We start from the raw sequence: 24,593 nt of genomic DNA, 5'->3' as shown, positions 1-24,593 counted from the left end.
CCCAAGGAGAAATACCCAGGTGTCAAACAATCCCTTCTGAAAGCAGAGGAGGGGATCACAGCCCTGTTCAGGATATTTGGTGGCTGGGGGCTAATTGCTTTGGGATGAGTTGGGATGAGGTTGATGCTCATCATTTGTTGGCCTGTGGAGTAGAGTAGCTGCTGTGAGGTGTTTTGACTTTTGGAGAGGCTACACAGCTTGTGCATCAGGGACAAGCTACTGTCACATCTAAAGCTGCTCAAAAAGAACAGCTGGTGTGGGTGTCCTGTGAAATACCAGGTCACTTGGTGTCTCCCTTGGGGGAGAAGAACCATGGTCCTGCAGCCTTTGGACTTTCTGCTCTTTGTCATGAGCTCAGCTTTGGAGTTGCAAACAGTGAACTGCACTTTCCTTTTATAGCCTTCATAAGGTGCTGTCTCCCCTTTTTCTCTCTGGCTGTCTCCAGCAGCCTGGGCTCTCTTCATCACTGCCAGCTCCATGGGGCATGGTGTGAATAGTGTCTCCTTGGGTGAGCGGTTGGAAGAAAGAGTTCTTGGTCTGAGGACCTGCAAAAGAGGATTTTGCAAGGTACAGAGACACAGATTTAGGGAAACATTGGACATATTGCTCCCTGGAGGCTGTTGTCTTGGGTAAGAAGAGCAGTCCAGCATCAGAGGATGTTGGTCACCAGCCAGTTCCCTGCCTCACAGTTGCAGTTTTCTTCCCTTGTTGTTTTTATGTCTGCAAAACTCTGGCATGTTGACAGTTTGGTGCTCTGTCCTCTTCCCAGGCTTTCCCAGTCAATCCAAAGATACATTTTCCACCAAGGACACCTCCATGCAGGGGGGTTGCCCAGGAGCTGAGGATTTTCTCCCTGCTGACTGACTCTGTCTCTTCTCTTCCAGGTGTGTGTGGCTGCTGTGGTGCCCTGCGGCCTCGTTACAAAAGACTCGTTGACAATATCTTCCCCGAGGACCCAGAGGTAAATGAAGCTCTGGCTTCCTGTGCTGAAGCTCCCATGCTTCACACACCAAAGCTCTGCTGCTTGGGTTGTGGTGTGACCTGCCCAGAAACAGCTTCTGGGAGGCAGGTGATGCTGTGACTCCGTAATATGATGCCTAGAGGGTTGGATTTTTCCCTTGAAGCCTGTTTTTCATCAGAAATTAAATGATACAAGGGGTTAGGTGGGAAGCGACCTTTAAAGTTCATCCATTTCCAAGGGAAAAGGAGTTGGGGTTGTTGACAGCTGGCTGAGGTGGAACCAGCAGTGTGCCCAGGTGGCCAAGATGGCCACCAACATTGTGACTTGGATAAGCAATATGTGCCCAGAAGGACTGGGGCAGGGATCAGGGTCATCCTCCTTTGCTGGGCACTGGTGAGGCCACACCTTAAATCCTGGGTTCAGTTTTGGGCCTCTCACTCCATGAAGGACATTATGGGGTTGGAGTCTGTCCAAAGAAGGGCAATGAAATTGTTGAAGGGTCTGGAGAACAGGTCCTGTAAGGAGTGGCTGAGGGAACTGGGGTTGTTTAGCCTGGAGAAAAGGAGACTCAGGGGAGACCTTCTGGCTCTCTGTAACCCCCTGAAAGGGGGTTGGAGAGAAGTGGGGTTGATAAGATAAAGAAATGGCCTTAAGTTGTGCCAGAGGAGATTTAGGTTGGACACGAGGAACAGTTTCTTCCCTGAAAGGGTTGTCAAGGCCTGGAACAGGCAACCCAGGGCACTGGTGGAGTCCCCATCCCTGCAGGGCTTGGAAAACTGTGGAGATGTGGTGCTGAGGGCCATGGTTTAGTGGCGGCCATTCAGTGCTGGGTTAATGGTTGGACTCAATAATCTTAAAGGTCTTCCAACTAAAGCTGCTTTCTGCAGAGATGCTCCTGATGTTTGCCAGCTCTGGGTGTGAGGCCATAACACCCTGTGCTGCTCTTTTACAGGATGGACTGGTGAAGACCAACATGGAGAAGCTGACGTTTTATGCCCTGTCTGCCCCGGAGAAGCTGGATCGCATCGGCGCCTACCTCTCCGAGCGGCTCATCCGAGATGTGAGCCGGCACCGATATGGGTAAGGTCTGCAGGCTGCCTCAGCTGCCCCAGGGACTACTGCCTTAATGATGGACCACTCAATAGCAGAGGGAGCTCAGGCAAGGGGGAGGATCTGTCTGCTCCTAGGTGTCCTGAAGCTATGAGCATGCTGCAGAGACAACAAAGCATCGTCTGCCTCCAAACGTGAAACACAAGAGCGTGCAAACACCTTTCAAAGTTGCAAGGGAGCAAGCAAGCTGGGAGCCATGTAGTGGATCCCTTACTGTGCTTGAAGAGTTTGCATGTGGGTGGTGTTTGTCCCTGGCAGGAGGACTGCCATCATTCCTCCAGGCCATCATTGGAATAGGCTGGAGTGGGACAGGCTGAGGAGCTGAGTGGAGAGGAACCTCATGAAGTTCAACAAGGGCAAGTGTAGGGTCCTGCACCAGTACAGGTCAGGGGTTGACCTGCCGGAAAGCAGCTCTGCAGAGGACCTGGAAGTACTGGTGGACAAGAAGTTCACCATGAGCCAGCAATGTGCTCTCATAGCCAAGAAGGCCAGTGGTCTCCTGAGGTGCATTTGGAAGAGTGTGACCAGCAGGTCGAGGGAGGTTCTTCTCCCCCTCTATTTCCCTAGAGAAGCCACATCTGGACTCCTGGGTCCAGTTCTGGTCTCCCTCATTCAAGAGGGACAGGGAACTACTGGAGAGTCCAGCAGAGGCCATGAAGATGCTGAGGGGACTGGAATATCTCTGTGAGGAGGAAAAGCTGAAAGACCTGGGGCTGTTTAGCCTGGAGAAGAGCAGCCTGGGAGGGAATCTTCTCAGTGTTGTCAGTATCCAAAGGACAGGGGCAAGAGGATGGCACTTTTTTCAGTGGTGCCCAGCAACAGGACAAGGGGCAATAGGCTAAACTGGAACCCTTTAGGTTCCATCTGAACAGGAGTTAAAACCTCTTCCCTGTGAGGCTGCTGGAGCTCTGGCTGCCCAGAGAGGCTGTGGAGTCTCCTCCTCTGGAGAGATTCCAAACCTGCCTGGACGCATTTGTGGACGGCCTGCTCTGGGTGAGCCTGATTCAGCAGGGGATTGGACTAGATGATCTCCAGAGGTCCCCTCCAACCCTCACCATGCTGGGATTAATAGGATCAGATGTCTATAACCTCCTGACCTTTAAAAGTCCACAGTGGCTCTTTCAAAGCCTCATGGAAACCTGGCTAGGTGCAGGCAGGCAGGTAAACAAGATGTCAATGGCTGCAGCTTGCTGAGAACTACTCAGGACAGGCCTAGGCATGTTGCACCCCGTGCACATCTCTTTGGAGCTATGGGGATGTGACACAAGCATGAGTGAGAGGAAGGAGCAGTGTGCTGATGCTTTTCAGAGGACACGTGATGGAGCTGCACTGAGCTAAATGAGGATTGCTGTGTTTGCTCTGTCTGACCTACCTGCCTGGTCCTGTCTGGGTTCCAACCCTTCTTCTTTCTTCCTCACATCACTTCCAGCATGGTTTTGCTGTGTTTGCTGCAAGGGAATAGCTGACTGCCCTGATTAGACAGGCTGGGGGGAGCACAGGAGGGCTCCTTCCCTTTGAAATAGCTCCTGGGTTGATTCCTGTTGTCTCCTGAACAAAGCCATGGCAGCCAAACATGGCTCCACTTCGTGGTGTGAACTTCAGCCTGCCTTTTATCCTGGGGGAAGAGAAGGCAGCAGCCTAAGTGTTAAAAGTTGGAAAGCCTTCAAAGCCTCTTCCACATCACCCATCATTGGGAGTGACAGGACACTCAAAGCTCTGCCTCATGTTCAGCAGCTGTTAACAGGCTCTGCTTGGCTATGTTGGGAAAAGAAAAGGCTTTCAACCACTTCTGACATCTGATGACAAGCCTCAGCAGGAGGAGGAGGGGAATAGATTCCTTCCTCCACCACTGGTGCATGTAGGCACGTAATTGGGTTGGAGCACTAGCTGACTGAATCAAGCTCTAACTTTGAAAGGTCTGAAATAGGTTTGGATCAGCCTTCAGTTTGTAGGTAAGTGCTGGCTGGAGCAGTGTGGCTGCAGAAACCACAGCCAGGCATTACAGGAGCAGCTGAGCACATAGGTACCTGGCTCCTGTGTGTGAGGTAGCCTTGATTTGGCTGTACCTTGGATACTGGGTTCAGTTTGCGGCCTTTCTCTCCAAGAAAGACATTGAGGGGCTGGAGCACATCCAAAGAAGAGCAATGAAGCTGGTGAAGGATCTAGAGCACAAGGCTTGTGAGGAATAGCTGAGGGAACTGATCATGGAACAGGTCATCCTGAGTGCAATAACACAACACTTACAGGATGGCCAAGGGATCAGGCCTAGCCAGCATGGATTTAGGAAGGGCAGGTCCTGCCTGACCAACCTGATCTCCTTCTATGATCAGGTGACCCGCCTGGTGGATGTGGGGAGGCCTGTTGATGTAGTCTACCTGGACCTCAGCAAGGCCTTTGACACCGTCCCCCATAGCAAACTGCTGGCCAAGCTGTCAGCCCATGGCTTGGATGGGAGCACACTGCGATGGGTTAGGAACTGGCTGGATGGCCAAACCCAGAGAGTGGTGGTGAATGGTGCCACATCCAGCTGGCAGCCAGTCACTAGTGGTGTGCCCCAGGGATCAGTGCTGGGCCCTGTGCTCTTTAACATCTTTATTGATGATCTGGATGAGGGCATTGAGTCCATCATCAGTAAATTTGCTGACGACACCAAGTTGGGGGCAGGAGTTGATCTGCTGGAGGGTAGAGATGCTCTGCAGAGGGACCTCAACCGACTGGAAAGATGGGCAGAGTCCAATGGGATGTCATTCAACAAGTCCAAGTGCCGAGTGCTGCACTTTGGCTACGGCAATCCCCATGCAGTGCTACAGGCTGGGGTCAGAGTGGCTGGAGAGCAGCCAGGCAGAGAGGGACCTGGGGGTGCTGGTTGATGGTAGGCTGAACATGAGCCTGCAGTGTGCCCAGGCAGCCAGGAGGGCCAATGGCATCCTGGCCTGCATCAAGAACAGTGTGGCCAGCAGGAGCAGGGAGGTCATTCTGCCCCTGTATAGTTCACTGGTTAGGCCGCACCTCGAGTACTGTGTCCAGTTCTGGGCCCCTCAGTTTAGGAAGGATGTTGACTTGCTGGAACGAGTCCAGAGAAGGGCAACAAAGTTGGTGAGGGGTTTGGAACACAAGCCCTATGAGGAAAGACTGAGGGAGCTGGGGTTGCTCAGCCTGGAGAAGAGGAGACTCAGGGGTGACCTTATCACTCTCTACAACTACCTGAAGGGAGGTTGTAGACAGGCTGATGATGGTCTCTTCTCCCAGGCACCCAGTACCAGAACAAGAGGACACAGTCTCAGGCTGCGCCAGGGGAGGTTCAGGTTGGATGTTAGGAAGAAGTTCTATACAGAAAGAGTGATTGCGCTATGGAATGGGTTGCCCGGGGAGGTGGTGGAGTCGCCGTCATTGAAGGTGTTCAGAAGGAGACTTGATGGGGTGCTTGGTGCCATGGGTTAGCTGTTTGGGTGGGTTGGATTGGTTGATGGGTTGGACGCGATGATCTTGAAGGTCTCTTCCAACCTGGTTTGGTTTATTCTATTCTAAATAAAGGTCACAACTCCATGAGGGTGCCTTTTCCCTCTTGGTGGCCTCCCCAGAAGAGAAGCCATGCTTTTGCAGTAATATTGGGCACAGAATGTATTATCAGTCTTCTCCTACAAGGCAGGAGCTCGATGCTTCATGTTGATCCTCACTCATCACTTCATGCCTTTTTTCACCCCTGGGCCAGTTTTAACCCAGTTTGACAGATGGGTTGGAGCTTTATAGCTAAGGAGTAGTTGGCTGCTTACTTTCACAGCATGTGGAAGAGCTGTAATGGTATCTGCAGGACTGGCTGCAGTGTGAGCTCAACCATTTTACAGAACACAGGAGGAGGGATTGGTCTTACTGTGATTTGCCAGGTGGAACCTAAAAGTCTGGTGTTTGTTGGGCACCTCCTTTAATGTGCAGGTGGGACTGATGAAAGCAGATGATAGAATCATAGAATGTTTGGGGTTGGAAGGGACCAGCTCCTGCCCACCTTACCACTGTTGAGATTGGTGCTTTCAGGTTTCCCTCTTGTAGCACAACTGCTGGCTGCTGCTTTCTACCCAGGCTGTGAATCCAGCTGTTACAGTATCACAGTATCACAATATCACTTAGGTTGGAAAGGACCTCGAGGATCATCGATTCCAATCTATCAACACAGACCCCATGACTAGACCATGGCACCAAGTGCCACGTCCAATCTCCTCTTGAACGCCTCCAGGGTCGATGACTCAACCACCTCCCTGGGCAACCCGTTCCAATGATGAATGACTCGCTCGGTGAAGAACTTCCTCCTCACCTCGAGTCTAAACCTCCCCTGTTGTAGAAGCTCCCTTGAAAAATGGAAGTTAAAGGAGGAGTTGTGCTTGTTATCAAGAGCTCTGGGCTTGCCACCTCCTGCTTTCAACCATATCAGGAGATCTGGGCTCATTGTGGCTGCTGCTGCTGTGGCACAAAGATTCACAGCTGCATGGAGAGCCGGAGTCAAAGGGAGATGGTAAGGAGATGTAAAGTTTGGTTTATTTCCAGTGTCCTGCTAACAGGTACCTCAGAGGTTGTACGAGAGGTCTTGGGGTTGGTTAGCCTGGAGAATAGGAGGCTCAAGGGAGACCTTCTCACTCTCCCCTGAAAGGAGGTTGGACAAAGGTGGGGGTGGTCTTTTTTTCCAAGCAACAAATGATATGACAAGAGGAAACAGCTTCAAGTTGTGCCAGAGGAGGTTTAGGTTGGACTTGAGAAACAATTTCTTCCCCAAAAGGGTTGTCAAGGCCTGGAACAGGCTGCCCAGGGCAGTGGGGGAATCACTATCACTGGAGGGGTTGAAAAGTTGTGGTGATGTGTTGCAGAGGGACATGATTTAGTGGTGACCTGTCAGTGCTGGATTAATGATTGGACTTGATGGTCAAAAGCTGTCTTCTTTGATTGACCAGGACAGGTTAGTGTTCTGCTGGAGGTTTGGGAGAGGGAAGAAGGAGGGATGACACAAGCCTGTGCTGCTCTCAGGGAATCACGCTGGTCTCTGCCCACTTCCAGCTATGTGTGCGTTGCCATGGAGGCCCTGGATCAGCTCCTCATGGCCTGCCACTGCCAGAGCATCAACCTCTTCGTGGAGAGCTTCCTGAAGATGGTTGCAAAGCTGCTGGAGTCAGAGAAGCCCAACATGCAGATCCTGGGGACCAACTCGGTGAGTAGGAGTGCAGTGGGAGGTGACAGCACCCTGCTGACCTTGACATTGATGCTGCCCCCCACATCTCTGCATGGTGGCAGGGCAGGAAATCTTGTGAAAGAACAAGGAGGGGCTGAAAGGGAGGATTTATGGAGTCCACTCTTGTGTGTCCTGCCATGCATGATGTTTCCAAGACCCCACTGTGCTGCCTGTGACCAGTCACTGGTCTCCAATCTCTGTTTCCATGCCTCCATTCTTATTGAATTCTGCAAACAATCTCGAGGGCATGGGGCCTGTCAGCAGTTTTGGACAACAGACCTACTTAGGAGGTGATCCCCATGGATTTTGGGAGCTCTTTGTGCTCAGAAAAGGGTTGGATTAAACAGAGCTGCTGGGTGTAATAAATGGCTTAGGTGGAGCGGGGATGTGCCAGTCACAGATGTAGAACAAAGAGCACAGATGAACACAGATGACATCCCCCCAGCACCCAAACTGCTGATCCCAGCTGGCAGCCAGCAGCCCACTTGTGCATGACCTTTCTGCTGGCTTGACTGGGAGCACTGGGTGAGCAGCCACTTGTGCATGGCCTTTCTGCTGGCTTGGCTGGGAGCACTGGGTGAGCAGCCACTTGTGCATGGCCTTTCTGCTGGCTTGGCTGGGAGCACTGGGTATACCCAGCACCCAGGTTGTGAGGGTTCTTCCAGTGCCTGATAGATTTGCTTGAACAAGCAGCATCTGTCTTTGCTGCTTTCTAAGAGGGGTTTAGATGGAGCCCATCATCCTTCTCTCCACACTGGAGTGATATGGATTTGATGGCTGGATTTTTCAGAGGATGACAAAACAGTGACATCCAGAGGGTGGTTGTCCAGATGGATATCAGTTACAAGTGGTGTACCCCAGTAGAGGGGTCTGTTCTGGGACCAGTGCTGTTCACTATCTTCATCAATGACACACAGTGGGATTCAGTGCACCCTCAGCAGCTCTGCAGATGATGCTGAGTGGTGAGAATGGCAGGCCTACTGTGGCATGGGATCCTTCCAGAGGGACTTTGACAAGATGGAGAACTGGGACCATGTGAACCTCATGAGGTTCAACAATTCCAAGTGCAAGGTCCTGCAAGCTGGGACAGGGCAACCCCCAGTACCAATCCAGGCTATGGGGTGAAGGGATGGAGAGGAGCCCTGTAGAGAAAGAATTGGGGGTGCTGGTGGGTGAAGAGCTGGACATGAGCTGGCAATGTGCACTCACAGCTCAGAAGCCAGCTGCATCCAAAGCAGTGTGGCCAGCAGGTTGAGGGAGGGGATTCTGCCCCTCTGCTCTGACCTGGTGAGATCCCCCCTGCAGTGCTGTGTCCAGCTCTGAGGTCCTCAGCACAGGAGAGACATCAACCTGTTGAAGTGTGCCCAGAGGAGGCCACAAAAGTAATCCAAGGGTTGAGATAGTTGGGGTTGTTTGGCCTGGAAAAGAGAAGGCTTCAGGTAGACCTTCTTGCAGCCTTTCAGTACTTAAAGGGGCTAATAATAAAGTTGGGGACAGACTTTTTATCAGGGCCTATTGTGACAGGACAAGGGGTGATGATTTTAAACTAAAAGAGGGGAGATTCAGACTGGATAGAAGAAATTGTTTACACTGAGGGTGGTGAGACCCTGGCCCAGGCTGCTCAGAGGTGTTTGATGTCCCATCCCTGGCAACATTCCAGGCCAGATGGGTGTTGCTCAGGGCAGCCTGCTCTAGTTGCAGATGTCCCTGCTCACTGAAGGGGTGTTGGACTAGATGACCTTTAAAGGCTCCTTCCCACTCTAACCATACTGTGATTCTATGATTTTTGGACAGGAGGGTGGACTTGGTTAGATGGTGTCAGCTCAGCCCTCAGCTTTAATTCTCTGCTGTGTGGTACAGGGAGAGGGATGGTGTTCATGTTTCTCCTGACACCCCCTGGACAGGGTAGCTCTTCATCCTGCAATGCTCTTTCCCCCAGGAGCTGCCAAGGTCCCAGACACAAGGCTGTAAATGTCTCCACTGAGGCATGGGCAGCTGAGCAGAGATCTTCACATCTTGTTCTTCTTTGCAGCTAATTGCTCCCAGTGATGTGAGCTGCCCATCAGCAAATGTCTCAGTCCCCAGCCCTGGGAAGATCGATCTCTTGGTTGAAACCTACTGCTGACAGCATTTTACCATGGCATTTTGGTGTGGTGTGCTGCTGTAAGCTGCCTGTGAAATCTTCTTGCAGTGGGAGCAGGGTCTCCAGGCATCACCCACCCACTTCCCTCTGCCCAAAGGTGGCCCAAGCTCCATGGTAGGCTGGAGAATTGTAGAATCATAGAATTGTTTTGGTTGGAAGAGACCTTTAAGATTGTGTGCAGCCATTAATCCAGTACTGCTCAGTCACCACTAAACCATGTCCCTCAGCACCACACCTACACAGCTTTCCTGTCCCTCCAGAGATGGGGACTCCACCACTGCCCTGGCTGTTCCAGGCCTTGATAGCTCTCTGAGAAGAAATTGTTCCTCATGTACAATCTAAACCTCCCCTGGCACAATTTGAGGCCTTTTCCTCTTGTCCTGTCACTTCTCCCTTGGGAGAGCACACTGAACCCCACACAGCTCCAGCCTCCTTTCAGGGAGTTCTAGACAGTGAGGTCTCCCCTGAGCCTCCTTTTCTCCAGGATAAACAACCCCAGTTCCCCGAGCCACCTTTGTGCTCTAGACCCTTCACCAGCTTCATTGCCCTTCTTTGGACATGCTCCAGCCCCTCAATGTCCTTTTTGGGGTGAGGGGCCCACAACTGACCCCAGCATTCATTTTGTGGTTTCAGTGAGAGTTACTGGCATGGCAATGGTGAGGGGACAGCCCTTACTGCAGGGGCTCACAATCCAGTGGCAGAGGCTTCAGCCCACAGCACACATACCCTCAAGCAGGAGGCACTGGGTCAAAGCAAGACAGAGCTCTGCCTGTGCAAATCAAACCTCCCAACTTCGGGCATTTTTGGATAGGAGAGATGGTCCTGGGCCATGGGTAGGTGTTTCCTTATCATCACTGTGGTCAGGAATCAGGAATGAGTGTCTTAATCATTGTCGTAGGGTTGGAAGGGTAAGGCCAAAAAGCCTCCTCCCTCCCCCCTGTAAAGTAAAGGGAAGGAAAAATTGAAGGGAAAGGAAAAAAAAACCTCACAGCTGAATTAGCAAAGCAATGGATGTTGTATATTTACAAAGCAGGGAAACGCAGGGAAATATATACAAATTTACAATATATACAAAGATATAAAATAAAGTAGCACAGAAATGAGAGTTCCCCCCTCTGCTGAGGGGGTTCCCCACCTCCGCTCCCCCCTCTCTCCCCCTTTCCCCAGAGCGGGTTAGAAAAGAGAGAATAGAGGAAAAAGTCAGAAGCAGTTATGTGTTAATTGGAAAGCAGTTAATACAGGCCTTGCAGTTTATCAGTTTTCAAGGTCAAGCCTTGGCCGAAAGCCCAGAACAGATAGCTGCTGCCCAAAGGAGGAGCGGAAGAAAGACTGATAGAAAAGTGCCGGAATGCCCAGGATACCCTCCTGCACTCCCAGTTCAGAAGGTGCTTCCTCCCAATCTACCAATGAAATTAGTTTAGATCCATCTTTTCGTTTACCAACTTCCGTCCACCATATTCCCTTTCTTAAGGGGACAGCCTCAAATGGTCACAGGCCACTCCTTCTAAACAATTTCATTGGCCGTTCATACTGTCCATCCAATCCAAAATGACATTTACAGTTTGTGAGTAAAGTTCATAGTCCATCCCGGCTATGCTCAGATGTAGATGATTCAAAAGTCCAAGAAAATAAGAAAATGAGAAAAATGGAAAACAGTTTGTTTCTTCGCCGATGAAGCAAAGAAAAGGGAAACAGGGATTCTCAGGGTCTCTTAGTTGACTCAGGGCTCTCAGGGATCTCAGGGTTCGTGCACCATAGATTCCTCATTGATTCTTCCTTTGGACGCGATGTAGCTGTACAACAGTTTGAAATTAATCTCTTTCAGCTAAAGTTAAATTTCTTTGTGGAATACACTGAATTTCACCATTCTCTTGCATTACCAATAAGTGTGACCCGGACCTTCAGCTGAAACCACCCCTCGGACAGGTTTAGCCTCTCCTGAGGGTGAAAATACCCAAACAGTTTTACCTAATAGATTCTTTTCTCTAACCACAGGAACTCTATCACCTTCTACTTTCTGTAGCAAATCTGAATGTGCAGGTCCAGCACGGTTCACTAAACCTCTACTATTTACCAGCCAGGTTGCTTGTGCTAAATGTTTTTCCCAGTTTTTCAAAGATCCAAACCCCATGGCTTTAAGAGTGGTCTTCAACAAACCGTTGTAGCATTCAATCTTCCCTGAAGCTGGTGCATAGTAGGGAATATGGAATATCCACTCAATACCGTGCTCTTTCGCCCAGTTCTTTACAAGGTTGTTCTTGAAATGAGTTCCGTTGTCTGACTCAATCCTCTCTGGAGTTCCATGTCTCCACAGGATCTGTCTCTCTAGACCGAGAATGGTGTTGCGTGCAGTTGCATGCGGAACTGGATAAGTTTCCAACCATCCAGTGTTTGCCTCCACCATAGTAAGCACGTATTGCTTACCAGAACGAGAACGTGGTAGAGTGATGTAGTCAATCTGCCAAGCTTCACCATGCTTGTACTTGGACCATCTGTCACCATACCACAAGGGCTTAAGTCGTTTTGCCTGCTTAATAGCAGCACAAATATCACAGTCATGGATGACTTGCGAGATAGCATCCATGGAAATGTCTATGGATCTGTCATGAGCCCATTGGTATGTTGCATCTCTGCCTTGATGTCCTGACGAATCATGAGCCCACCGAGCTAAGAATATCTCACCTCGGTGTTCCCAGGCGAGATCAAGATTAGAGTCCATGTCTACTTGTGGTGGGTTGGAAGGGTAAGGCCAAGAAGCCTCCTCCCTTCCCCCTTGTAAGGTAAAGGGAAAAGAGAAATTGAAGGAAAAGGAAAAAAGAACTCACAAGCTGAATTAGCAAGGCAGTGGAGCTATATTTACAATGCAGTGTAGGATTTGCAGGGGAATATTTACAAATTTACAATATCTACAATATATACAAAGATATACAATAAAGTAACACAGAAATGAGAGTTCCCCCCCCCTCGGCCGAGGGGGGTTTCACACCTCCGCTCTCCCCTCTTTCCCCCTTTCCCCAGAGTGGGGTAGAAAGAGAGAGAAAAGAGAGAAAAAAAAATGTTAGAAGCAGTTCGTGTTAATTGGAAGGGAGTTAATACCGGCCTGTATCTGGTCTTCAAGGCCGAGGCCTTGGCAGAAAGCCCAGCACAGAGAGAGCTGCAGCACGAAGAAGAGGCGGAAGCAAGACTGACAGAGAAATGCTGGATATGCCCAGTTCACTCCCAGTTCAGAAGGTGCTTCCTCCCACTTCACCAATGAAATTAGTTTAGATTATTCTTTCCGTTTACCAACTTCCGTCCTCCATATTCCCTTTCTTAAGGGGACAGCCTCAAACGGTCACACTACTTGAGAAACTCTTGCAGCCAGATCTGCCTGATGGTTGTGTTGCTGTTCCTCAGTAGCTTTGCTCTTAGGAATGTGAGCATCGATGTGTCTCACCTTCACTGGAATTCTCTCGATTCGATCAGCAATGTCCTGCCACAGGTCTGCTGCCCAAATGGGTTTTCCTTTCTTCTGCCAACCACTCTTCTTCCAGTTCTTTAGCCAACCCCATAGAGCATTGGCTACCATCCATGAGTCGGTATAGAGATAAAGCTTTGGCCATCTCTCACGTTCAGCTATGTCAAGAGCTAGCTGGACAGCTTTTACCTCTGCAAACTGACTGGATTCTCCTTCTCCATCCTTTGCCTCTGCAACTCGGCGTGTTGGACTCCACACTGCAGACTTCCACCTTCGCTTGTTTCCAACAAGACGACAGGAACCATCTGTGAACAAAGCATATTTCTTTTCATCATCAGAAAGGTCATTGTAAGGAGGCGCTTCCTCAGCACGAGTTCCTTTCTCCTCTGGAGGTTTAGCACAGTTGATACCTTCAGGCCAACTTGAGATCACCTCCACCTTTCAAGATTTCCCATTCGAGCTCTCTGTGTTATCAGAGCCATCCACTTAGACCAGGTTGAGTCTGTGGCATGATGTGGTGTGGATCCTTTGCCTTTGAACATCCAATTCAAAACTGGTAATCTGGGAGCTAAGAGAAGTTGTGATTCAGTTCCAATCACTTCAGAAGATGCTTTTACTCCTTCATAGGCAGCTAAAATTTCTTTCTCTGTTGGAGTATAATTAGCCTCTGAACCTCTGTAACCTCGACTCCAGAAACCAAGAGGTCGTCCACATGTCTCACCTGGAGCTTTTTGCCACAAGCACCAGGTTGGACCATTGTCACTTGCAGCCGTGTACAAAATGTTCTTAATGTCTGGACCATCTCGGACAGGTCCCAGACCCATTGCTTGAACTACCTCTTGCTTTATTTGGTCAAAGGCTGCTTGTTGTTCAGGTCCCCAGTGGAAATTGTTTCTCTTTCGAGTCACATCATACAGAGGTTTCACAATCTGACTGTATCCAGGAATGTGCAGTCTCCAAAATCCCACTATCCCCAAGAAACGTAGGATCTCTTGCTTGTTTGTGGGATTTGCCATGGTAGAGACTCCATTTGCCACATCCACTGGAATGTGTCGGCGTCCATCCTGCCACTGCACTCCCAGAAACTGAATCTCTGTGGTAGGTCCTTTCACCTTGTCTCGTTTGATGGCAAAACCTGCATTCAGAAGAATGTAAATGATTTTGTTACCTTTCTCGAAGACTTCCTCAGCAGTTTTAACCGAGACGATGATATCATCGATGAACTGGATGTGTTCTGGAGCACCGCCTTTCTCCAGAGCATTGTGGATCACTGCATGACAGATGCTTGAGCTGTGGATCCAGCCCATTGGCAGTCTGTTGAAAGTGTACTGGATTCCTCTTCAGGTGAAAGCAAACTGAGGCCTGCATTCCTCTGCTATGGGAATAGAGAAAAATGCATTAGCAATGTCTATGGTAGCATACCATTTGGCCTCTTTGGATTCCAGCTCATACTGTAGCTCCATCATGTCTGGTACTGCTGCACTCATAGGTGGTTTTACTTCATTCAGGGCTCGGTAGTCTACTGTCAGTCGCCAGTCTCCATTCTGCTTCCGCACAGGCCACACTGGACTGTTGAAAGGTGAATGAGTTTTGCTGACGACTTTCTGACTCTCCAACTGACGAATCAGATTCTGAATGGGCAACAAAGAGTCACAGTTTGTTCTGTATTGTCTGTGATGCACAGTCTGAGAAGCAACCGGCAATTTAATGTCCTGTATCTTATGTTGTCCCACAACTGCAGATTCATCAGAAAGTTCAGGTCTAGCAGACAGCTTCAACTTTTGTCCATCAATTTCTACAGAAGCTACTCCAAAAGTCCATTTGTAATCTCTAGGGTCTTTGAAACGCCCTTCTCGTAGAAAATCAATTCCCAAAATACAAGGTGCATCAGGTCTGGTCACAATTGTATGCTTCCTCCATTGATTACGAGTTAAACTTATATTAACCTCTGCCTTACTTAACTCTTGAGATCCACCAGTGACTCCCAGAATAGTTATAGACTCTGATCCCTGATAATTTGATGGCATTATGGTGCACTGAGCTCCTGTGTCAACCAAGGCCCTGTACTTCCGAAATTGTGAAGTGCCAGGCCACTGGATGTACACATCCCAATAGATTCTATTATCTCTGTTATCCCTCTCCTCCCCCTGGCGGGAGGCAGGGCACCCCTAGTTATGGGGAACATGCCCACATGTGCATTGCACACAGTGTGCAGTGTTATAGCTTTGCATGTTACAACTGGAGCAGCCACTGTTGGAGCTACTAGAGTTGTTCTGGGGAATTGTGGAAGTAACAGCTACCCTTCTGGTATTTCTACCTCGGGCTCTGCCACTTTGCAATTCCCTCAGTCTCCTGAAAAGATTAGAAGTTGGTTGGCCATCCCAGCGGTTCATGTTCTCACCAAACTGATCATGCAGAGCTATCCAAATAGTTCTACATGATTGCCTTGGTGGTCTGTTTTGATTTGATCTGTTTTGGAATGACCTCCTTGGAGGACGTGTATTCCTCACAGATGAAACTTGCATCCACCTGGAGGAAGAATTGGAATTATCCCTTTGTGCCAATTGGGATATGGAATTTTTAAATTCATCCTTTAACTCTCATGCAATTCTCAATTTTTCCAGACAGAGTTTCAATGGCTGAAACCAAAGAAACACGTGTCATGCTATCCTCCAATTGTCTCATTTGATCACTGAATTGGCCAACCATAGGAGAAGCTCCACCATAATTTCTTGACACAATTCTGCTTGCCAGAATGTTTGCATAATTAGAAGGAGCAAGTTTGATGGTCTTTTTAGCAAGACCAATACCCATAGGAATGTCATCAGGATTCAAAGTCTCATGTTCACCATAGAGTATCTCTCTAACAGCAAATTCTCTCAAGCGCTTAATTCCCTCATCTATGGTAGTCCAGGGTTTAGGATTCCATGGAAGATCATCTCGGGAAGGGTATCTCAGGGCAACCGCCATTAAAAAGCGTATCCACAGATTAACCTTACCGAGAGCCCTGCCTAGATGTCTATCTATTCCATTATCCCTCGAGAGAGTTCCTAACTGAGCTGCTGACTTGTCTCCAACTGTTAGGGCTGGAGCACCTGTATCATAACACCTACTAAGCCAAGCTAGAACTGGCTCCTTATCTGCCCTGGTGAAATCTTTACGGACATTTTGCAATTCCTCACACGGTGAGGAACATTCTAAAATATCATCTTCCTCTTCTTCTTCCTGAACTTTTTGTCCTAATAATCCTGCTGTCATTTTCTCAAGGATCTCTTTAAGCTGAGAACCACCTTTGCCAGCTCCTTTCCTAGCTTCATCTCTATCCTGCTTTGCTCTCACTAGGTCAGCTAGATCTTTAAAGCAAATCTTCTCTTCCTCCTCAGCAGGATTTCTTAGAGGAGAGGGCCCCTCACCATGATCAGTCTCCAGCTCTTCTCCATCTTTGGCCTTTCCACTTCTAGTCTTTAAAACAGCCACCTTAACTGGAGCTGTGTTTGAATTTACAGCCACCTTAATAGAAGCTGACAGGTCCTGGGATAAATCAGCTGCTGGGGCAGTGACTTCCGGTCCCACCGAGAGAGTGGGCGGAAATGACGTTGCTCCGTTAATGGCCGACTGAGAAGAAGAAGGAGGAGAAGGAGTGGGCGCCATGTTGATACCAGCCGCTGCCCTTGGCAGCTTGCCAGAATCAGCAGCAAAGTCATTTAGAGCTGCTTTACCAATTAACTTTTTAGCCCTCTTTTTAACTGACAGAGATTCTGCACACTCCTCATCACTAGATGACTCTGGGACTGATCCAGAGCCACGGCGTTTTCTTTTTGATCTAGTTTTAATAATAAAAACACGCCCTGGACACCTTCTTCTCCCGACGCCAGGAATACAGAGAATACACATTAGTTATCACCAGCAGCAGAATTATACACGTGAAATAAATCACTTTTGGATCCCAGGCATCACCTAAAGTTACTCTCTCCTCCGGCGGAATCTTAAAACCCTTTATCTCAATTGGGAGAGTGGTGGAGGTAACATTTCTGTATCTCGCTGGCCATAAGAAATCCACGCATTTTCCATACCATAGTCTAACTCTATACATAACCCACATATAAATTGTCCGCACCAAATATTTACCCAGGTAGTCCAAAATCAAACTCAAACAATATCTGTAAACCAGAGCCCCAAAAATTGAAAAGAATAACTGCTCTACAAACCACAACACCTTCATGTTTGCTAATTCAGCTAGAAAACACTAAATCAATCAAGTAATAAATTAAGCTAATTATCTGCCGGACATTGGGTAAGCTAAGAAAAAAAAATGTTGTAGGGTTGGAAAGGTAAGGCCAAAAAGCCTCCTCCCTCCCCCCTGTGAAGTAAAGGGAAGGAAAAATTGAAGGGAAAGGAAAAAAAAAAATTCACAGCTGAATTAGCGAAGCAATGGATGCTGTATATTTACAAAGCAGGGGAACACAGGGAAATATATACAAATTTACAATATATACAAAGATATACAATAAAGTAGCACAGAAATGAGAGTTCCCCCCTCTGCTGAGGGGGTTCCCCACCTCCGCTCCCCCCTCTCTCCCCCTTTCCCCAGAGCGGGTTAGAAAAGAGAGAAAAGAGGAAAAAGTTAGAAGCAGTTATGTGTTAATTGGAAAGCAGTTAATACAGGCCTTGCAGTTTATCAGTTTTCAAGGTCAAGCCTTGGCCGAAAGCCCAGAACAGATAGCTGCTGCCCAAAGGGGGAGCGGAAGAAAGACTGATAGAAAAGTGCCGGAATGCCCAGGATACCCTCCTGCACTCCCAGTTCAGAAGGTGCTTCCTCCCAATCTACCAATGAAATTAGTTTAGATCCATCTTTTCATTTACCAACTTCCATCCACCATATTCCCTTTCTTAAGGGGACAGCCTCAGCCGGTCACAATCATAGAAGCAATAAGGTTGGATAAAACCTCAAAGATCATCAAGTCCAACCTGTCACCCAACACCTCACGACTACTAAACCATGGCACTAAGTGCCACATCCAATCCCTTTTTGAACACCTCCAGAGATGGTGACTCCACCACCCCCTGGGCAGCACATTCCAATGGCTAACAACTCTCTCTGTGAAGAACTTTCTCCTCACCTCCAGCCTAAACCTCCCCTGGCACAGCTTGAGACTGTGACCTCTTGTTCTGGTGCTGGTTGCCTGGGAGAAGAGTCCAACCCCCTCCTGACTACAACTTCTCTTCAGGTAGTTGTATAGGGCAATAAGATCTCCCCTGAGCCTCCTGTTCTCCAGCCTAAACAATCCCAGCTCCCTCAGCCTCTCCTCATAGGGCTTGTGTTCAAGGCCTCTCCCCAGCCTCATTGCCCTTCTCTGGACACGTTCAAGTGTTTCAATGTCCTTCTTAAACTGAGGGGCCCAGAACTGGTCACAGGACTCAAGGTGAGGCCTAACCAGTGCTGAGTCCAGGGGAACAATGACTTCCTTGCTCCTGCTGGCCACACTATTCCTGATCCAGGCCAGGATGCCTTTGGCCTTCTTGGTCACCTGGGTCAGTACCCCCAGGTCCCTCTCTGCCTGGCAGCTCTCCAGCCACTCTGACCCCAGCCTGTAGCACTGCATGGGATTGCTGTGACCAAAGTGCAGCACCTGGCACTTGGATTTGTTGAATGCCATCCTGTTGGACTTTGCCCATTTGTCCAGCCTGTCAAGGTCCCTCTGCAGAGCCCTTCTACCCTCTAACTGATCAACACCTGCTCCCAACTTGGAGTCCTCATCAGGAATGGAGGTTTAATGATGCCTGTTTTTTTTTTTTTTGCCTTCTCAAGTATGGTGGCATTTGGGGGCAACTAACACCAAAAACTTGAGGGCTTTTAGAGGAAAGTGAGGAGTGATAAGGAGGCACTTCCTCTCTCTGCTAATGAGCAACATGCCTCAGGCTTGGGCTTAATTAGAGGGTGCTGTCTTCAGCTGTCTTCACAATGAGACAGCTGATGGCAGTGGCTGAGGAGGTTGTTATAGAAGCTTGCTCCAAGTGAGTCATCCTCCAGGGTGTGAAATCTCGCCTGGAACCCTCTCACAAAGAGCCAGGTGTCACACTGGGGAGAGACTGATCCCTCTGACCAACCCACCCAGACTCCATGACCCCAGAGCTGGAGGTGGCAGTGTCCTAGGGTTGGAAGGGTAAGGCTCTTCCCTCCCCCCTGTAAAGTAAAGGGAAAGAAAATTGAAGGGAAAGGGAAAAAAAAACTCACAGCTGAATTAGCAAAGCAGTGGAGCTGTATATTTACAAAGCAATGTAGGATATGCAGGGGAATATATACAAATTTACAATATTTACAATATATACAAAGATATACAATAAAGTAACACAGAAATGAGAGTTCCCCCCCTTGCTGAGGGGGTTCCCCACCTCTGCTCTCCCCCTCTCTCCCCCTTTTCCCTAGAGTGGGTTAGAAAGAGAAAGAAAAGAGAGAAAAAAAGGTTAGAAGCACTCGTGTTAATTGGAAAGCAGTTAATACAGGCCTTTATCAGTTTTTCAAGGCCGAAGCCTTGGCAGAAAGCCCAGGAACTGCAAGCTGCTGCCCGAAGGAGAAGCGGAAGAAAGACTGAAGATAAAAGTGCCGGAGTGCCCAGGATACCTTCCTGCACTCCCAGTTCAGAAGGTGCTTCCTCCCACTTCACCAATGAAATTAGTTTAGATTGTTCTTTTCATTTACCAACTTCCGTCCACCATATTCCCTTTCTTAAAGGCACAGCCTCAAACGGTGACAGGCAGTGAAAATCCAGTGCCCCATGATGGCTGCAACCCCATCTGGTAATCCCCTGGGTGAACATATGGAGCTGTGGCTTAAAGCCACTTTGGATCCTCATCCTCATTAGGAGGCTGCTGGACAACCTCCCTCCCTGCTTTGGGCAGAAACAATCTAGTTTCCAGCTCGGTGGCATTCCCATTTTATTTTCCCTCTGACAAACATTGATCTGCCATTCAAACAGCTCTTCCCCCTCCTCCATGTGCCTCTCCTGATGTATTTATGTCTGAGGTATTTATAGGTGGCAGCCCTGTTCCTTCCCAGCCCCTTGCTTTGCTTCTCCACAGCAGCTGCGTTCAGGTTTTCCCTGTGCTTGCTCCCTGCTTGTCCCAGCAGTGTTTCACTTGGAGCTTATCAGCTTCAACCACAGGAGCCCCAAGCTGCCCAGCCCCAGGCCTCTACAAACCACAGCAGAAGCAATTTCTCAGCTCAGTGTTTTGGACTGGTTTTCCAGTGGCAATGCGGTGTGAAGCTGCAGAGCAGCTTCTCAGCTGGGATGTGATGTCCATTAGTGAGGATAAGTTGCTTTCCCTGAAGGTTTGATAGCTCCTGTTTCAGCTTTGTCTGGGCATCTCCATGTGTCATAGAATCATAGCATCATGGAATTATTTTGATTGCAAGAGACCTTCTGTGAGAAGATTCATAGAGTGGTTTGGGCTGGAAGGGACCTTAAAGATCATCTAGTTCCAACCCCTGCCAACGGCAGGGACACTTTTCACTAGAGCAGGCTGCTGATGGCCACTCAGCCAAGGTGGAGCAGAGGAGCTCTGCCAAGGTACAATGCTCAATGCTGCAGAGGAAGGCAAAAAACCCCTGGGGGCCAGTGCCAATCTGCCCTGGGGGAAAAAATTCCTTCCTGACCTCAGCTACTCCCTGAGCATGTGAGCAAGACCTGCTGCCTCCTCCCACAAGCTGGCCATGCCTCCCAGGAGATGCCCAAGCCCTGTTCTCCCTCAGGCTGGAGCTATTATCTCAGTGGCTTCCCAGAAGAACCAAATGCCCCTGGCCTGATCGACCTTGAGGGCAAGAATCCTTCCTGTGCCTTGCAGGACACCAGTGGATGCTGCAGAGCACTGGGCCCCCTGGCAACCTCTCTGCCTCCTATTTCTTACTGCTGTAGCTGCTACTGCCACTGCCTGCTGAGCTCTGCAGTGCTCCTGAAGAACGCATTCCCTTGATCTTGCCATGGCCATCCAGCTGAAAGAGCCTCAGGCACCTCCAGGAATTTGTGGTTGTCCTCATCTCCAGCAGCCTAGTCTAGCCTCTGGTCTTCCTCTCTCAGCCCTTCATCAAGTAGTTTCACCAGCTCCTCAAGAACCTCATCTGGGATGTCTTGGGGCTGCCCCTGGGCCAGATCTGGCAGCAGGCACAGGAGGATGCTCCCTTTTATAGTGTCTTGGACAGGTGGCTGCTGTGGCCAGGTGGTGTCCCTGTGATGTCACAGCTATGGGGCCCTGCCCACTGTCCCTCCAGCCAGCATCCTTCAGAGAAAGGCCTTTGAGCTTTGGTGAGCCCTGGTTATGTCCCCTGAAATGCAGCTCCTGAGTGCATGGGATGGGAACCTTCCATGTGCCAGCTGTTCCTCTGAGCTCCACCACACCTCTCCAGGACAGCCATCAGGGGAAGCTGCCCTCAGAGCAGGGAGCTGAATCATGGGTAGGTGTTGTTGTGGTGGATGGGTGGGATCCTCAGTATCTCAAGAGCTTTAGAATAAGGAGTGCTGATGCCATCCTTCACATGGCTGTGAGATTGATACCTGCAGATACTGGCTGCAGAGGACCATTTCCTTTATTTCATGATGTTTCTTGGCCATGAAGACACTTGGAACAACTTCTGGTGCTGCTGTGGGGGAGCCCTCTCACTGCTCCTCACTCTGCATCCTGCCCTCACCTCCAGTTGCACGTGGAGGTGCCATGAGCTTTGAAAATCCACTTTTGTGCACTGCCTGGTACAGAGGTTTCTTACATAAGAGCCCTGCACGTTTCTGATGAGGAGTTTATGAGTTGGAGATGGTCCCTGTACGCTGGGAATGGTTCCTGGCAGGACTGAGCCAGCTCAGAGCCAGCTTTTGCAGCTGATGGTATTAATAGCCCAGCACAGAGAGTGCATATTAATCCCAGAATCCCAGCATGCTGGGGCTTGGAAAGGACCTCTGGAGGTCACCTAAAGCAGGGTCACCCAGAGAAGGTTGCCCAGGATTGTGTCCAGATGTGTTTAGAATCTCTCCATAGAAGGAGACTCCACAACCACAGCCCACCAAATGCCGAAGGCAAGAAGTGAGCAAAGCCCATGGATAAGGTTGGGGTGAAGAAGGAGGAGCTACTGTGCAGCATAGCATCTTCAGAGGCTGCTGAGCACCCTAAAGAAATGCCTCATGGACAGGTAACCCCTTGGAGGGAGGCTAGGTCCTCCCAGCTAGAAGAGGAAGCCAGCAGTCCTGGTGCCTTGCTGCAGAACAGCTTGTCTGCACGGTGTGGGATTGCTCAGTGCAACCACAGAGCTTTGTGCCACACTCTTGGAAGCAGTAAGGCTGCACCAGCACTACAGAATCACAGAGGACCTGTAAAGGTCACCTCATCCAATGCTCCTGCAGTGGGCAGGAACACCTTCAACTGGATCAGGTTCCTCAGATACCCATCTAACCTCACCTGGAACATTGCCAGGGACGGGGCATCTATCACCCCTCTGGGCAACCTGGGCCAGTGTCTCACCACCCTCAGCGTAAAGAATTTCTTCCTCTAGCTGGTCCAAATCTCTCCTGGTTTAGTTTAAAACCACCACCCCTCGCCCTGTCACTACAGGCCCTGCTAAAAAGTCTGTCCCCATCTCCCTTATAGGCTCTTTTAGGTACTGAAAAGGTGCAAGAAGGTCTCCCTGGAGCCTTCTCTTCTCCAGGCTGAGCAACCCCAACTCTCTCAGCCTGTCTTCTCAGCACAGGGCTCTGGTCTTTACATCACCTTTGTGGTCTCCTCTGGACCCATTCCAAGACAGTCCAGAAGGGTTCATGTCTCTCCTGTGCTGAGGACCCCAGAGCTGGACCCAGCACTGCAGGTGGGGTCTCACCAGAGCAGAGCAGAAGGGCAGAATCCCCTCTGTCAGCACTGCAGCATTGCTCTCCTGATGTTGCTGGGTTGGTTTTGTAGACTGGGACCATCCTCTCCTTTAGAATAGAATAGAATAAACCAGGTTGGAAGAGACCTTCAAGATCATCACGTCCAACCTATCACCCAACACCACCCAATCAACTAACCCATGTAACCAAGCACCCTGTCAAGTCTCCTCCTGAACACCTCCAGTGACGGCGACTCCACCACCTCCCCGGGCAGTCCATTCCAATGGGCAATCACTCTCTCCGTGTAAAACTTCCTCCTGACCTCCAGCCTGAACTTCCCCTGGTGCAGTCTGAGACTGTGTCCTCTTGTTCTGGTGCTGGCTGCCTGGGAGAAGAGACCAACCTCTGCCTGTTTACAACCCCCCTTCAGGTAGTTGTAGAGAGCAATAAGGTCACCCCTGAGTCTCCTCCTCTCCAGGCTAAGCAGCCCCAGCTCCCTCAGTCTCTCCTCATAGGGCTTGTGTTCCAAGCCCCTCACTAACTTCGTTGCCCTTCTCTGGACTCGTTCCAGCAAGTCAACATCCTTCCTAAACTGAGGGGCCCAGAACTGGACACAGTACTCGAGGTGTGGCCTAACCAGTGCAGTGAACAGGGGCAGAATGACCTCCCTGCTCCTGCTGGCCACACTGTTCTTAATGCAGGCCAGGATGCCATTGGCCCTCCTGGCTGCCTGGGCACACTGCAGGCTCATGTTCATCCTACCATCAACCAGCACCCCCAGGTCCCTCTCTGCCTGGCTGCTCTCCAGCCACTCTGACCCCAGCCTGTAACACTGCATGGGGTTGTTGTGGCCAATGTGCAGAACCCGGCACTTGGATGCGTTTAAATCTCATGCCGTTGGACTCTGCCCATCTGTCCAGCCTGTCGAGGTCTCTCTGCAAAGCCTCTCTACCCTCCAGCAGATCAACTCCTGTCCCCAGCTTGGTGTCATCAGCAAATTTACTGATGATAGACTCAATGCCCTCATCCAGATCATCAATAAAGATGTTAAAGAGGATGGGGCCCAGCACTGATCCCTGGGGGACTCCACTACTGACTGGCCGCCAGCTGGATGTGACACCATTCACCACCACTCTCTGGGTTCGGCCATCCAGCCAGTTCCTAACCCAGCTCAGAGTGCTGCTGTCCAAGCCATGGGCTGACAGCTTGGCCAGGAGTTTGCTATGGGGGACGGGGTCAAAGGCCTTGCTGAGGTCCAGGTAAACTACATCCACAGGCCTCCCCACATCCACCAGGCGGGTCACCTGATCATAGAAGGAGATCAGGTTGGTCAGGCAGGACCTGCCCTTCCTAAATCCATGTTGGCTGAGCCTGATCCCTTGGCCATCCTCTAAGTGCTGTGTTAATGCACTCAGGATGACCTGTTCCATGATCTTGCCTGGCACTGAGGTCAGGCTGACAGGCCTATAATTCCCTGGCTCATCCAACTGGCCCTTCTTATGGATGGGCACCACGTTGGCCAGCTTCCAGTCCTCTGGGACCTCGCCAGTGAGCCAGGACTGCTGAAAAATGATGGAGAGCGGCTTGGCCAGCTCCTCTGACAGCTCCCTCAGCACCCTAGGATGGATCCCATCTGGTCCCATGGACTTGTGGGGATCCAGGCGGCTGAGCAGATCACCAACTACCCCATTTTGGAACAGTGGAAAACTATGCTGCTCCCTGGCTCCTTCTGCCAGCTCTGGAGGCCAGCTGTCTGGAAGACATTCTGTCCTGCTAGTAAAAATTGAGGCAAAGAAGGTGTTAAGTATCTCTGCCTTTTCCTCATCCCTTATCACAACGTTCCCCTCCGTGTCCACCAAGGA

General features: G+C 49.9%; 1 protein-coding gene across 5 annotated transcripts in view; it reads left to right on the top strand.

Annotated features, from left to right (window-relative positions):
* Positions 1 to 24,593, top strand: part of EFR3B (EFR3 homolog B) — an 89,978-nt gene that overhangs the window by 39,336 nt on the left and 26,049 nt on the right. For all 5 annotated transcript variants that reach the window (XM_068143149.1, XM_068143150.1, XM_068143148.1 and 2 more), the window contains exons 2-4: positions 885 to 961; positions 1,914 to 2,041; positions 7,115 to 7,265. In XM_068143149.1, coding sequence (XP_067999250.1) covers positions 885 to 961; positions 1,914 to 2,041; positions 7,115 to 7,265 — 356 coding nt within the window. The remainder of the gene's footprint in view (positions 1 to 884; positions 962 to 1,913; positions 2,042 to 7,114; positions 7,266 to 24,593) is intronic.

This window comes from Melanerpes formicivorus, unplaced genomic scaffold, assembly GCF_026170545.1.
Source record: "Melanerpes formicivorus ecotype bairdi unplaced genomic scaffold, bMelFor1.0.p_v2 SCAF_9, whole genome shotgun sequence".
Lineage (NCBI taxonomy): Eukaryota > Metazoa > Chordata > Aves > Piciformes > Picidae > Melanerpes > Melanerpes formicivorus.
The sequence above is the reverse complement of the archived record's forward strand: the minus strand, read 5'-3'. Positions and strand labels throughout refer to the sequence as shown.